Raw genomic sequence first — 15,421 nt, 5'->3', positions numbered from 1 at the left:
TTAGAATTATTATAATAGAATTGACCACCCCCTTTCTCATTTTATAGCTGTTGTCACTTCGTTTGTGGTAGAACCTATAATTAATACCCAACGGGCTCCAGATGAGAAAATTTGATGAATAAATTTACTTTAACTAATCATGTTTGTATTACTCTATGCGTGAAGTTAACGAGTTACATAGTTGGAGATGCTTAACGTCATATATCAGACTTAAAGTGGTAATTTTATACAATAACTGAGGAGATGAAAGTATAGAGTTGGTAGTTCCGTTAGAGTACGGCAGTGTGAAAATTGTATATAAAGAGTAGAAAGCCAGCAAAGGTCTATTTTGAGGAAGGCACGAATCTGGTTAATCATCTCCTTTACCAAACTCCCCTGTTTGGAAGGGATGGTGAGGGGTATCTCCTCCCGCCACCTTTGGCAAAAGAGATGATCGCCGATTTGCTCACAAACCTTCGATGTGCGGAAACAGTTCTATCGATTGTTTCACACTCGAGTTGTCATATGAATTTCGATTGATCAAAAAGCAGAACCAATTCAATATATATTAGAGACCAACAATTGAAAAGATACTATCAACTTTTATAAACAAAAGATGGTATTAAATTGCGTAGACGAGTTTTGAGTCACGAGAAAAGGGGTTTCCGAAGTTTTGTTCGCAATAACTGATGTGCTCTTTTCTGTTGTTGCTCGTGATTTGCAGCTTATTTGACAGCTCAATTGGTTCCCGAGATTCTATCCGCCAGACTATAAATATAGCGACTAAAGTATCTTCTCCTGTGCTTTTACAAGCGGTCGTTCAAATTATAGTCGCTATAATATAGCGACTAAAGTATCTTCTCCTGTGCTTTTACAAGCGGTCGTTCAAATTATAGTCGCTATATTCATAGTCTGGCGGATAGAATCTCGGGAACCATTTGAGCTGTCAAATAGCGGAACCAATCGAGCAAATCACAACCAACAACAGAAAAGAGCACATCAGCTATTGCTAACAAAACTTCGGCAACCCTTTTCTCGTGACTCAAGGCTCGCCTACGCAAACTGACACCATATTTGGGGTTGGGAAAAGTTTCCCCTATCCGATGATGCCGGTAATTTGCGTTCGATTGGCGGGGAAAGAATAATCAACGTTTTGTTTATAAAAGTCCATAGTACCTTTTCAATTGTTGGTCTAAAATATATTGAATTGGTTCCGCTTTATGATAGATCGAAATTCTATCCGCCAGACTATGAATATAGCGACTATAGTTCAAATGGGTTCCTGTACACTTGCAGCCGTGCGCACGCTCAAAAATTTCACATCGGATGATGGTAATGAAAAACAGCCAACATTTACTAGCACTGCTTCTGCGTACTTTTCATTATGAGCGCAATATTTGCATCTATCAAAGTGTATTTTTTATAACATATTTTTTTCAGTTCCGAAATCTGATAGCTTGCTCTTTTGGTTTGTAACATTTTCTTAATTTAAGTGTATATGAAACATTACTGTATACAATAGTACAAAAAATGTTGTACATTAAAATCAAAAACAAATAAATTAGTTACTTTTTTCTACACAGTATATGGCATACTAGGCATTCACAGTTTTTTTTTAAATCCATATTCCAATGTGGCGCACAACCATTTACGCATTTACTCTCTTGCTACAAGTCTTGCCGTCGCTTTCGCGGAGAGCGTATTTCTATTTTTTGCAATATTTCGCATCCACAAGTTCGCTGTCGCTCGAGCCGGTAATACGTACAACTGAATGATTATAGCCCTCGCTTTCGTTCGTTTACTCGTCGCTACTCTCCTCTCAGTGGTCTGACCATCCATGATGGGAGCAACTTATAACTTGTAATAACGAGGCAAAATAAAATAAAAGAATCGATTACTGACTCGGCCCATGCTAGTTGCCGGTCTGATCGCGCAGGGAGTAGACGTACTTTTCCGTTTCGTCATAAATTCCACGTGTATCATTAAAAGAACTCTGAAGCCATATAAAACAGGACATCTTCAGCTGAAAACTATCAAATAGTGACGTTTTGAATCAATTTTGAAAGGAATCATGTCGAGCGAGAGAATCACCAACGGAGTGGAGAGGTTAGTGATAGTGGTATCATATATTAGTGCATATATACAAGGAGAGCGACGAAAGTAGCGCAGTGAGTTTGCTCGAACAATTACACATTCAAAGTTAAAAGCGTCGTGCTCCTAATTAACGTAGGCTTCACGTGTGGCATTGGAACAACAACAAATGATAAAACACATGCTATTAAGCATTTGTGACCCGATGGGTTAAACCAATGATTAGTTGATTTTGTTGTTGAATAAATAGTTCCCTATTAAATAACTCCTCGTATTTAGGCCATTTCTGAACTCTGAATTTTATCCATAGAAAATATAAACGGTTTTGATAACGTTTGACAGGTGGTAACCGGTTATTTACATTATCAATTAAGTACAGTTCCAATCAGTTCATTACCATGCCACTTGCTAATTTGAACTAGTTCAACGTCTAGTGAAAGGAAAAAGGATGATGTCATGGAAATGCCAAATTACGAAATATTAACCTACTAGTAAAATCCAACCTTCAATGGGAAGTGGGTTGTTGTTCCCGAACTAGTTGCAAGTCACGCAGTACTGATATTCGCAAACCAGATTACACGAGCTGCGGTGTAGTGACTACGCAGAACACGCCTATGAATAACCATGTACTACGACACTTGCAGGTACTGTGCACTGTTTGTTGATATTGGAAGAAAGGTATAATTATCCTAACATCCAAACATTGGTAACACTAGAAGTTAAATTAAAATAGTTTAAAGTAAATGGTGCTACCTTTCAAAGTTTGAAATTGATAATTTTTATTATCAAGGATACTATTTATGTCGCTAACGCTAATATTCACAAGATAAAACGAGAGAGAAACAAACCTGCGCAATTTAAATTAGGTCCACGCTTGCGCAATCTATGGGACCTATGAATGTAGAAGGTGTGTCAAGGTGTTGATGCGTATGGTAGGTATTGGGGCAAAAATTAGATTAGCTGTGATTGATTAGGCAGTTTTTATATTTTCCTCATTAATATTATATCTTTAATCAGTGGTTAGAACTATGTATGAAAATTGCCAATATTGTTATTAAAACTTTTTACAGAATGCTGAAATTTTTAAAGAAATTTTAACAGATGAAGATTCGATTATTTCAATAGTTACATACAACAATATGTAGTTGTAACACATTGTTCGCTATTTTAATCATACAAATTTAGTATTTATTTTACAGATATTTTCTGAGTTTTAAAAACTACGGCTGAGTCAAATTTTATTATTATTTCATGACTTTTTGGCTGACATACCTCTAGAATTCATGCTAAAATCTATTTAAATTGCTTTGGAATTTTCATCAGAATTCTCAAATTAGTTCTTCAACGTGAACAATTTTACATAGTATCTCACTTCCCGGCAGGTGCTTCTAAAAATTTTGTATTTTGTAATCGCAAATTGAACATATTTGTAGTTCTTTGGCGAACGTTTCAGCTCAATTGATCTCAAGAGAGCAATGTTACAACATGACAAAGTTGTCAATTTTGTACGAAAATCGGCATGCGCTGCTATTATATCGAACAGCACTGTACATTCCTAAAAAAAATATGTTGTGTGGATTATACTGTCGCATCATTCGATTGAAGGGGCCATTTTTTGAGTAATTTGTTCTGTTTGATTTAGAATAATTTTCGTGTTCTTAGATGCCGACAGGGTGTGTAGAAGTTTAATTGTAAAAGTATTTCTGATGATTCTATGCAATGTGAAATAATACATCGCTCTGATGAGACAACGAAACCCTACCCCCATGCTCCTCCCCTTTTCCTATCCTTCGACAATGTACCTCTCTAACCTCGAGTAAGCCGCGAGTATTCGGCCCCACTCCCACTAGACATAGAATTAAGTGAATTTTGTTACAAATAAAGAACAATGAATTATCGGCTCCGTAAAGCTAACGCGATTGAGCCTTAAAAATAAACGAACTAGATAAAAAAAATGTGATATAATGTCATTGATGAGCATGCAGCGTGCTTCATATGATGGAAAAGGAATTGCGGTCCAATTCAATTTGCGAAGGGCATATAAAAGGAATTGTTTTTGGACGGATTCTATGCTTTCCTCGTGTACGGCAATGTACGGATTCCATACTAGGTTACAGTATTCCAGAATAGGTTTTACGTATGTAATATATAATAATTTAATAGTGTATGGGTCTTGATATAGCTGAACCTCTTAATGTAGCCCAACATATTATTTGCTTTCGTTATGATTGTATTATAATGTTCCTAGGTCTTACACCTAGGTTCCTTACAATTTTACATTTTTCTACTGTTTGGTTGCCTAAAAATATTTCAAAAATAAGTGTTTCTATTTTTCTGCTAAATACAATTGCGTTGCATTTTTTTTATTGAGTTGGAGTAGACTTTTACTACACCAAGTGTTAAATAAGTTGATTTCATTCTTGAATTCTTCTGTGTCGCTAGAATGACTTATTTCCATGAAGAGCTTCATATCGTCTGCATATATAAGTACTTTTATTTTTTTAAGTTCCTATGTAGGAAATGTCGTTTACGTACACAATAAAAATAATTGGACCTAAATGAAAACCCTGGGGCACCCCAGAGGTGACAGAAATAGGTTCTGAAAGTTCGTTTATTGAAACGGAGCAAGCTGATGAACTTTTTGCTAATTTTTCATTCAGAGGTATTACTAGTAACGATATTTTGGAAGAGTTTGCTTCTGCTTCATGTGATTATGTGGGTACTGATCCCATTCCTCTAAATATATTGAAAATGTCTTTACGTGTTCATGGAAAGTGGCTAAGATTGTTCCTATTGGTAAGATTGACAATCCAGCTACATAAAAGGATTGTCGACCTTTTATTTTATTTTTACCTGGTTAGCATACTTTGTGCTCTGTCGAAATTTTTTCAATCAATTCTATCCAAACAACTAATCTGCAATATTCTTTACATTCTGGTTATCGTAAGAGCTGCAGCACGATTACAGCTCTTATAAAAATTGAAGACGATTGAGGAAATGCTCTTGATAAGAAAATGTTAACCGTGATGGCGCTCTTAGATTTCAGCAAAGATTTCAATTCATCATCGGAAACTCGGTTCCTCAGGGATCCATCCTGGGACCCCTACTTTTTTCTATGTTACATTAAATTGTAAATTTCACTTATAAGCAGATGACTGTCAACTATACATCTCTGGCAAATTGAATAATATTTCTGAAACTATATCAGTACTAAATAGAGATATAGAAAAAATCTTAAAATTGTGTGAAACTAATGGTCTGATTATTTTTACATCAAAACGAACTGGTATCCAGGATATCCCATAAGTTAAAGTGGGTGCTGATATCATTACGTATTCTGACATAATTAAAAATCTTGGTTTGCAGAGGATTGCAACCTAAGCTGGAATGCTTAAGTCAATGCTGTGTGCAGCAACGAGGGGCTATCAACTTGAGTATTTTCGATTCATCTACTCGACTTGAAAATGTGTATTTTGTATTTTTTTTTCCATATTTATGTATTTTTAAGTTTTGTGTATGTTTGTATTAAAGTGTATTAAATTCATTATGAAATGTATTGTTCGTGTACAAAGTATTTTCGAGGTATTTTTGAGTATTTTTATTAGGGTATTTTAGTTTCAGCGTGTTCGCATTCACGTATTTTTTGTGTATTTTCCGAAGTGTGTATTTACAGTTCAGCTGATTTATGAAGTTGATCGCCCCTCGGCAGCAAAGTGTATTGTGCACTTCACTCCTTAGTTTCCTTAATCGTTCCGTTATTTTGTACGGGAATATTCTGTTTAGCTTAACTTCTAAGACAAATACAAAGAAATTAAACTTGGTATTTAATGCCGATACCAGATACGTGTACGACCTGCTGAAATACGATCACATTTCTAATTTTTCTAAGTTATTTCGTCAACTACATGAAACTTAAAATTTGTATTCAAGCTTTTCAAATTTTAAACGAAAGTTCGATAGGGTTAACTACCCCACTTTCGGCCTATTAAGCACAACCGCACTTACTCTTTCTTGATCTAGAGAAGTTAAGCACCAATCTGAATGTTATTATTACTGATGGCTTCCACGGCCTACGGATTTTAAACTCGGCCTACGGATTTTAAACTCGGCCTAATGTATTGAAACGCCATTGAAACGCCAATGAATTCACTTCGGCCTATCGGATGAGGATAAAAATTGATTCGGTCGGAGCGCTTCTTTTTTTTTTTTTTTTATTTTAATTTATTTGTACAGGCTCAATCGAATAAACTTTACAGAGCCGAGTTATCATTTTCATTATACATGATTATTGTCTTAAATCAAGAGTTAAAGGAATTGAACCGATTACTCGCGGTCGTCTCGAGGTTAGTGGAGATTTACAATTTTTTGGGTGGGGAAAGGGAGAAGGAGGTTTGAAATATGATTTATTATACAAATATTTAATTAATCCTAAAACATGAACTTATTTCTATTCATCTTGAAAACAAACATTAAAAAAAAACTACACGCACAATACACAAACTAAACACAAGGTTAATCAAACTTACAATCTAAGGTTAGTATTCTTAAAGTAAACATATATGAGTTTCATAAACTCCAGGTCACGTCTAGCCAAAATATCCCGAACTGGAACATTAGGTTGTCTACCTCGAGCCCGAAGGGAATCGCACAGCTCAGATCTGACTCCACGATGCTCAGCACAAGACCAAAGGATGTGATCGGCGTCTTGGTAACCTTGCCCACATTCACAGAGATTGCTGTCTCCCAGCCCAACACGATACAAGTGAGCGTTTAACGAATAGTGATTGGACATGAGGCGAGACATCAGACGAATGAAGTCTCGACCCACATCCAACCCCTTGAACCAAGGACTCTTCGACACCTTAGGGATGATCGAATATAGCCATCGTCCTAAACTCCCTTCACTCCACTTATTCTGCCAGCTGACGAGTGACTGTTGACGATAAATGAAGAAAAATTCATCGTAGGCGATTTGTCGATCGTAAATATCGCCTTCCATAGCGCCCACCTTAGCAAGTGAGTCAGCCATCTCATTGCCCGGAATCGAGCAATGAGATGGGACCCATGCAAAGGTGATGACAAAAGATCTTAAAGATAAAGCACTTAAAAGCTCTCGTATTTTCATGAGAAAATACGAGGAGTGCTTTACCGGCCTCATAGAGCGAATAGCCTCGACAGAACTGAGACTATCCGTAAAAATAAAATAATGATCTGGTGCAAGTGAGGCGATCGTTTCTAGCGTATAATATATTGCCGCCAGTTCAGCAACATATACGGAACAAGGAGCTTGAAGCATTCGAGAGGCGCTATGAAATTCGTTAAAAATACCAAAACCAGCGGACGACTCTATTAGTGATCCATCTGTGAAGAACGATCTTGCGGAATCAACTTGGCCAAACTTTGCAGCGTAAATTGACGGAACAATCATGGAACGATGATGTTCTGGAATTCCGCGGATTTCCTGCGTCATAGATAAATCAAAACTAACTGAATTGCCGAAGTCGGAGAAGCATACACGATGGGGATTATGTTGTGAAGGGCTGACATCCTGAGTTATGTACACGTAGTACAATGACATAAAACGAGTTTGAGGGTTTAGCTCAAGAAGCTTCTCAAAGTTTTCGATTACCAGTGGGTTCATAACTTCACAACGGGTGAGGAGCCTGAGGGACAATTCCGAAAACCGATCCGATAGTGGCAACATGCCCGCCAACACTTCGAGACTCATCGTATGAGTCGAGTGCATGCATCCTAACGCGATACGAAGACAACGATACTGGATACGTTCCAGTTTGATGATGTGAGTTTTAGCCGCCGACTGGAAACAAAAACTACCGTATTCTAAAACCGATAAAATCGTTGTCCGGTACAACGTTAGAAGATCTTGCGGATGAGCTCCCCACCACGTTCCGGTAATTGTTCGGAGAAAATTGATCCTTTGTTGGCATTTTCGTCTCAGATACTCAATGTGGGATCTCCAGGTGCATTTGGAATCGAACCAGACCCCAAGATATTTGAAAGACATGGACTGAGTGATCGGCTTACCCAAAAGTTGAAGCTTCGGTTGTGCTGGGCTATGCTTCCTAGAAAAAACGACCAACTCAGTTTTCTCCGAGGAGAAATCGATACCTAGCTCGATAGCCCAAGTAGACAAATTATCTAAGGTATCCTGTAAGGGTCCTTGCAGGTCGACCTCTTTGAGCCCTGTCATTGACACTACTCCGTCATCTGCAAGTTGTCTCAACGTGCAGTTGTCACTTAGACAATTGTCAATTTCTCTGACGTAGAAATTATACAAAAGGGGGCTTAAACATGAGCCCTGGGGGAGACCCATGTAACTAAATCGAGAAGCTGTAGAGTTTCCATGAGAAAAGCTCATATGTTTCTCTGACAGCAAATTGTACAAAAAGTTATTAATTAATGGGGAAAGGCCACAAGCGTGGAGTTTGTCTGAAAGGACTTCAACCGATACTGAATCAAAAGCCCCCTTAATATCCAAGAACACAGAAGCCATTTGCTCTTTTTTAGCAAATGCCAACTGGATTTCTGTGGAAAGCAACGCGAGACAGTCGTTCGTTCCCTTACCCCTACGGAAACCAAATTGAGTATCTGAGAGTAGGTGGTTCGTCTCAACCCATTTGTCGAGGCGAAAAAGGATCATTTTCTCCAACAATTTTCGAATGCACGATAACATCGCGATGGGACGATACGAGTTATGATCTGACGCGGGTTTTCCAGGCTTTTTAATGGCTATAACTCTCACTCGCCTCCAATCATCTGGAACAATATTGAACTCCAGGAACTGACAAAACAAGTTCAACATGCGCCTCTTAGCGACGTCTGGGAGGTTCTTCAACAAGTCGAACTTGATCCTATCAGCCCCCGGAGCCGAATTGCGACACGAAAGGAGCGCGAGTGAGAGCTCCAGCATTGAAAAAGGCTGGCTGATCTCGTCTACCGAATTCGTCGTTTCGCGAGGAATCATCTGTGCCGGCACGGAATCAGGACATACTTTTCGCGCGAACTTGAGAATCCACCGATCCGAGTACTCCTCGCTCTCGTTGTTTGAAGACCGGTTACGCATCCTTCGCGCCGTGTTCCAAAGCGTATTCATCGACGTTTCGCGCGATAAACCGTCCACGAATTGCCGCCAGTATCCGCGTTTCTTGGCTTTGATGAGGCTCTTGAGTTCGTGTTCAAGAGTCGAGTACGCTTCGAAATACTCGGGTGTTCCGCGTTTCCGGAAAAGCTTAAACGCGTCGGACTTTTTACGATAAACCTCAGTGCATTGCTGGTCCCACCAAGGGGTAGGAGGTTTCCTACGAAAAGACGTTCCTGGAACCGGCCGAGTTTGAGCTCGAAGCGCGCTGTCCAAGATCAGATTGGAGAGGAAGTTATATTCCTCCAACGGTGGAAGCTCTTCTACCGACGACACGGCTTCATCTATCGCGGTCTTGAACGTTGTCCAATCGATATTACGGGTGAGGTCGTACGCGACGTTAACGGATTCCGACGGATTGAACCCACTGGCAATCGAAATTTTGATCGGCAAGTGATCACTACCGTGGGGATCCTGGATCACATTCCACGTGCAATCCAACGATAATGAATTAGAGCAAAGTGTGAGGTCTAATCTACTTCCATTTGAGGATGGACCAGCCAGACGTGTTACTTCTCCATTGTTAAGAATTGTCATATTGAAGTTATCACAGAGGTCATATATCAAAGTAGAACGGTTGTCATCATACAGTTCCCCCCAGCCTGTACCGTGGGAATTAAAATCTCCCATAATCAACCGTGGAGTAGGAAGAACTGAACAGATATCTGAAAGTTGTTTTTGACTAATCGAAACTCGGGGAGGAATATACACAGAAGCAATACAAAGGCTCTTGCCTTTAACAAAAGCCTGACATGCGACAACTTCAATACCTGGAAATTGTGGAAGATTCACTCTATAGAAGGAATGGCACTTTTTGATCCCCAAAAGTACTCCTCCTCCACGCGAATCCTCACGATCCAGTCGAATAATGTTAAAATCATGAAAAGGAAGATCGATATCTGAAGAGAGCCAAGTTTCACACAGAGCAAATGCATCACAATCATTATTGTGAACCAAAAACTTAAACGATTCTATCTTAGGAATAAGACTTCGACAATTCCACTGTATAACAGTGATCAAATCCCCGACCTCGTTTGGAAAATTATCCATCGAAGGAGATGATTGCTGCAAGGAGGGGCCACTTCAATGTCAACTGCTTCAAGAGGGTTTTCACAGTAGGAAGCATTGCCAGAACAATGCTTTTCAGAGGATCAGAAATATCGAGGTAATTGAGGATACTGTCCACAATGTTATCAAATGAGAACAACCCAGATGAAGAAGGGGCTTGTGTTCTGAAAATTGGGGCATCGGGGGTTTTGGATGTCCCCGGGAGAGGTGGAAAATCCTGGGTATAATCAGTTCTGCGGAATCCAGGAGGAGTAGAAGTCTCCTTTTTTCCACCACTCCTTGATTTGGGCAAGCTGATTTGGGGTTCTTGATCTGCAACTTTCCGCGAACGGATGCGTTTTCGTTTCCGGGCAGAACCTTCCGGAAAACTGAAAGAAACTCCCTCCTCAGCGAAGTCAGAGCCAGACTCGTCATCTGACAAAAGAGCGAAGGGATTTGTTTCGTTGGTCGATGGCTTGGCTGTCTTAAGCATTTCTGCAAAAGACCGCCTGGAACGTTCTTTAAGAGAGCGCTCTAGTTTTTCCCCGCGTTGTTTATACACCGGACACGACGAGAGACCATGAGGAGGAGATCCTTTGCAGTACACGCATTTTGGTGCCGTGACTGTGCAGGCGCCATCCTCGTGCTTCTCCCCGCATTTGGAACAGCGTGCCTTGCTGCCACAGTGAGAGGCCGTATGTCCCAACTGTTTGCAGTTTTGGCAGATCATGACCCGAGGAACAAACAAGCGCACAGGTAGCCGAAGTTTTCCCAACTCGATGTACTGAGGAAGGGCTGAACCAGAAAAGGTCACGCGAAACGAGTCTGTGGGGGTAAAACTCTTTTTACCCTCGCTGACAGATACTGAGCCCAGTTTTTGGACATCCAGTATCTTCACCGGGGGGAGCAAGGGGTTCTTGAAACGGCCAACCGCCTGCTTCTCCAAGATCTCGGGGGTCAGACTCGCTTCGGTGACCACACCTTCGATCTCCACATCACGAGCTGGTATGTAAACCCTGTACTCAATCGTAAAGAGCTGGGAGGCAGCAATCTCGTTAGCCTGCTTCAGGTTAGAAACGACAACACGAAGTTTATTATGCCTAACCTTCGTGATTTCGGTCACGGCCGAGTATCGCTTCGTCAGATCAGTGGAAATTTGCATCAAGTTCAAAGGTTTGTTTTTGGGCTGAAAGTAGACAACCCATGGCCCAGTCGAGTCATCTGGATAGGCTCGCGATCGGGGGCTTTTCTGAGACGAACCATGAATGACAGGACGTTTTCGTCTTTTCTTGCCATCGAGTGGCAAACTGGTTTCATCTTCCGACAAAATGTCCATATCGTCTTCTGACGAGACGTCCATTTTGCCGTACTAGTGGGAGCGGTAAACGCTCTACCACTGAAACGATGCTTAAAACCACACAGACACAATAAACAGAAAAAAACTACAAACACAGAAACACAAAATTAAATTTAACTGATGGGCGAGAGAAAGAAACAGGAAAAAAAAACTTATCTGCTATACTACTACCACCGAGTGATTACACAGCAGCAGCGGAGCGACGCGCAGCGTGGGTGACCTTCGATGCGCGTGTGCGGGCGATCTTTGTAGTGGTGTGCTTGTATTAGGCTCGGCACTCAGCTGGACACACGATGATGGATGACCGGTATAAATGCGGAGGCAGATGCTGACACTCGATGACGATGATCTGTGTGCAGGTATGCGTGATCACGCACCGATGGCAAAATGGTTGGCGAATTGGCAATCGCAAAAACAATTTTCCTTCCGATGATGCCGAAAACACACTTTCTTCTCAGAAAAAAACTCACTTTCAGATAATTGTTTAGCCGGGTACTATGCCAGTAATCACTAAGCGAGAAAAAACTGATAATTTAAACCAACCGAATACCGAGAAAACTTCCGAAATACCGGAGCGCGAAACAAGTCGACTGTACTTCTTGCTAGGTCGCAGTGGGGGGGGAGCGCTTCCTTTGTGTTTGTGAATTATGGGTGCAAACCTTCATTTCACGCGTTCTAATTGACTTCGTTCGGTAGCTTTTTAACTATATTATCGTACCAAACGCATAATTGACTTGTTACCGCCGAAATAATGGATTTATTTGAAGTTTACTGCTCGATAGGCTCAAAATGGGCGATTAGGCCGAAGTAGTTCTCTACCCTTTATCTTCGAAACTTCTTTATTCACTCTCAATTTTCGAGAACAAATGTTTTAATTATTCCAAGATGCTCTACACATTTTTTAAGTGAATTGTTGCGCTATCGTTCGATTCGGTTATGGAATGAACTACCGAGGGACAGCAAGAAGTTCAACAATATTTAAAAACTTATGCAGCAACTACTTCAGTTAGGTTAATAGGTACATCCGTAATGTAATGGTAGCATATACTCTGAAAATCATTAATAGATTACTTGTGCTATTATTATTGTATTGTATAAATAAATAAATAAAATAAGTCATTTACTTGATTTAATTATGTTTTTGGTTTGTCAACATAAAAAGTAAACCATAACCTAGGCTTTCGAAGCTACTTTAAAATGCCAATAAGATATAATTTTAGTAACGATAAAAGACAGTTTTGCAATAAAATGACACACGATATTAATGCACAATATTCTGAAAAAGATTATGTCTTGCTTCAGAAATAATACAATTAAAGAGAACGAAAGTGCTGCAATTTCATCATCTTTGCGAATATACATTTGATAACTCGCTATCACATTTTGGGCACTTAAGGAACAACAAAAGATTCGTTCAGAGTATGGCCGCTTATTGATACCTTTCTCATCCTGTTGTAGCGTTGCCCGTTATCTTCGCATGGCGTTTCTACTGATAATGTTATTTACTGTCCGGTCAAATGCCGTCTACTTCGTGAAGGTACAATTTTGGCACATTTAAAATCAGCAGCGTTCGTTGTTATCTCTTTGATTGTTGTAATTGAGTCTTACAAAAAGCTTATAATCCCCATTATCATATTAAACTGTTGACTTGAATGTTTGTACAAATACGTTAATGAGATCCTCTCTTTTCAGAGCCGAAGATGGCTTCCGTGCGCAACCGAAGGGTTTTGCTACTAAGGCGATACACGTGGGTCAAGAAGCGGAACAGTGGTCTAGTCGTGCCGTTGTGCCTCCCATCAGCATGAGTACAACGTTCAAACAGTTCGGTCCGGGTCAGCATGCTGTAAGATTATGCGCCATTAGTTAAACTGTAATATGTTTAAGTATTGATCTATTTCTTCTAGGGATTCGAATATGGTCGCAGCGGTAACCCTACCCGCGATGTGTTGGAGAAATGTCTTGCCTCGTTGGATAACGGCAAATATGGTCTGACGTTCTCCTCTGGTCTTGGGGTAACAACGACCGTGATTACAATGCTAAGTTCTGGAGATCACATTGTTGCCGGGGATGATTTGTACGGCGGTACCAATCGGTTGTTGAGAAATGTGGCTATGAAAATGAATATCGAGGTCGACTTTGTCGATTGTACTAATTTGGCAAAGGTTGAAGCTGCGGTGAAGCCAAACACGAAACTGTTTTGGATTGAAACCCCAACAAATCCCCTGTTGAAGGTGGTTGACATTGTGGCAGTCAGCAAAGTGGCGCACAAATTTCCCGGGGTATGATATGAAGCGTCATTTTTCACTTTCATAGTTTATAAAACTGAGTATTCTTGCTTCAGGTTGTGGTTGTGGTGGACAACACTTTCTTGTCGGCATATCTTCAACGTCCACTCGATTTGGGTGCCGACATTGTTATGTACTCCTTGACCAAATACATGAATGGACATTCCGATGTAATAATGGGAGCTGCTATCATGAATGATGAAGCCCTATATGAGAAGCTCAAGTTTCTACAGAACGGTAGGATCCTATTCATAATGTTTTCAAGCAAAATGATTTCTTTGTAGAATGCGGTTAATGATACATTTAAAAAGCCTAGATCAAATTTCATTGATTGACTAATCCTTCTTAACAGCTGTCGGTATCGTTCCATCGCCATTCGATTGTTACCTGGTAAACCGTAGCTTGAAGACGCTAGCCCTGCGCATGGAGCGACACAAATCCAACTCATTGACCGTAGCCAAGTATCTCGAAAAACATCCGAAAGTGGAACGCGTGCTGCACCCTGGCCTACCATCGCATCCACAGCATGAACTAGCCAAGAAACAAACCTACGGACACAGTGGCATTATGTCCTTCTACATCAAAGGTGGTATAGACGAATCTACTGTGTTCCTCAAGGCCCTGGAGGTGTTCACGCTGGCGGAAAGTCTCGGTGGATATGAAAGTCTTGCAGAAGTACCGTCAGTTATGACACATGCCTCCGTACCGGCGGAGCAGCGTGCTGCCCTGGGTATCAGTGATAACTTGATCAGAATTTCAGTGGGTTTGGAAGACGCAGATGATCTGATCATGGATCTGAAGCAGGCACTTGAGCAACTCTAATTTATGTAGTAAATTATGTGTGTAGATTTTAAAGGGGAATTACATGTTATGTGAAGTTTTTAACAAGTTTTAAAAAAGCCATTATAGAACGTCTAAAAATTGTAACAGAGTAAGGTAGAACAAAAAGAAATGTTAAGAACACGTAAAAAATAAAATCCAATGTTTTCACAGTTGTTTGTCTGGTGAATCTTTTGTTCACCGAAGTTTGAGTGAGTATCGGACTGAATAAAAAAACTTTGTTGTTATACATACACTTGGAACTTGCATTTGCCTTCTATAATTTACTTGAGTGCAGTGATGAAAAAAATCATAACAATTCTATGACTCGTGAACTGTTCCCTTACTAAACTTCGCCTTATTCTAACGAGGTAACAAGCGGGAATGATTTAATGCATCAATTGGGTTATTCTTAACACTCCTCCTTAAGGTGAAAGTGAGTGTGAGTGAGTAAATAAAAATTTCAATAATTGTTTTCTATGAGACATCACTGTTCACACACATTCTAGCATCTGTCTGGGTCGGTGCCGTGAAATGGCCGAATTCCCGAGACAGTCACTATCGGAACAATTATGTGAGTAGTTTAACCACGTAACTGGCTTCTTCGCGGGTGTACAAACAGATAATACAGAAAAATTTTAGTTAGTCACAATCAGTTTATTTGAACACGGAACACTTATCTTC

The 15,421-nt window shown here is 40.1% G+C and overlaps 1 protein-coding gene across 1 annotated transcript; it reads left to right on the top strand.

The window, feature by feature from the left end:
* Positions 1–1,917: 1,917 nt before the first annotated feature.
* On the top strand, positions 1,918–14,831 carry Cth (Cystathionine gamma-lyase). Its single transcript, XM_065220688.1, has 5 exons — positions 1,918–2,085; positions 13,326–13,476; positions 13,538–13,912; positions 13,975–14,155; positions 14,271–14,831. The coding sequence occupies exons 1-5, from the start codon at positions 2,051–2,053 to the stop codon at positions 14,738–14,740; spliced, it is 1,212 nt and encodes a 403-aa protein (XP_065076760.1). The 5' UTR covers positions 1,918–2,050; the 3' UTR covers positions 14,741–14,831.
* The last annotated feature ends 590 nt before the right edge of the window (positions 14,832–15,421 follow it).

Source organism: Ochlerotatus camptorhynchus, unplaced genomic scaffold, assembly GCF_037179485.1.
Source record: "Ochlerotatus camptorhynchus isolate MF236.1 unplaced genomic scaffold, CSIRO-AGI_Acam_v1.1 ptg000130l, whole genome shotgun sequence".
Lineage (NCBI taxonomy): Eukaryota > Metazoa > Arthropoda > Insecta > Diptera > Culicidae > Ochlerotatus > Ochlerotatus camptorhynchus.
This window is presented reverse-complemented; position numbering and strand designations above follow the sequence as displayed.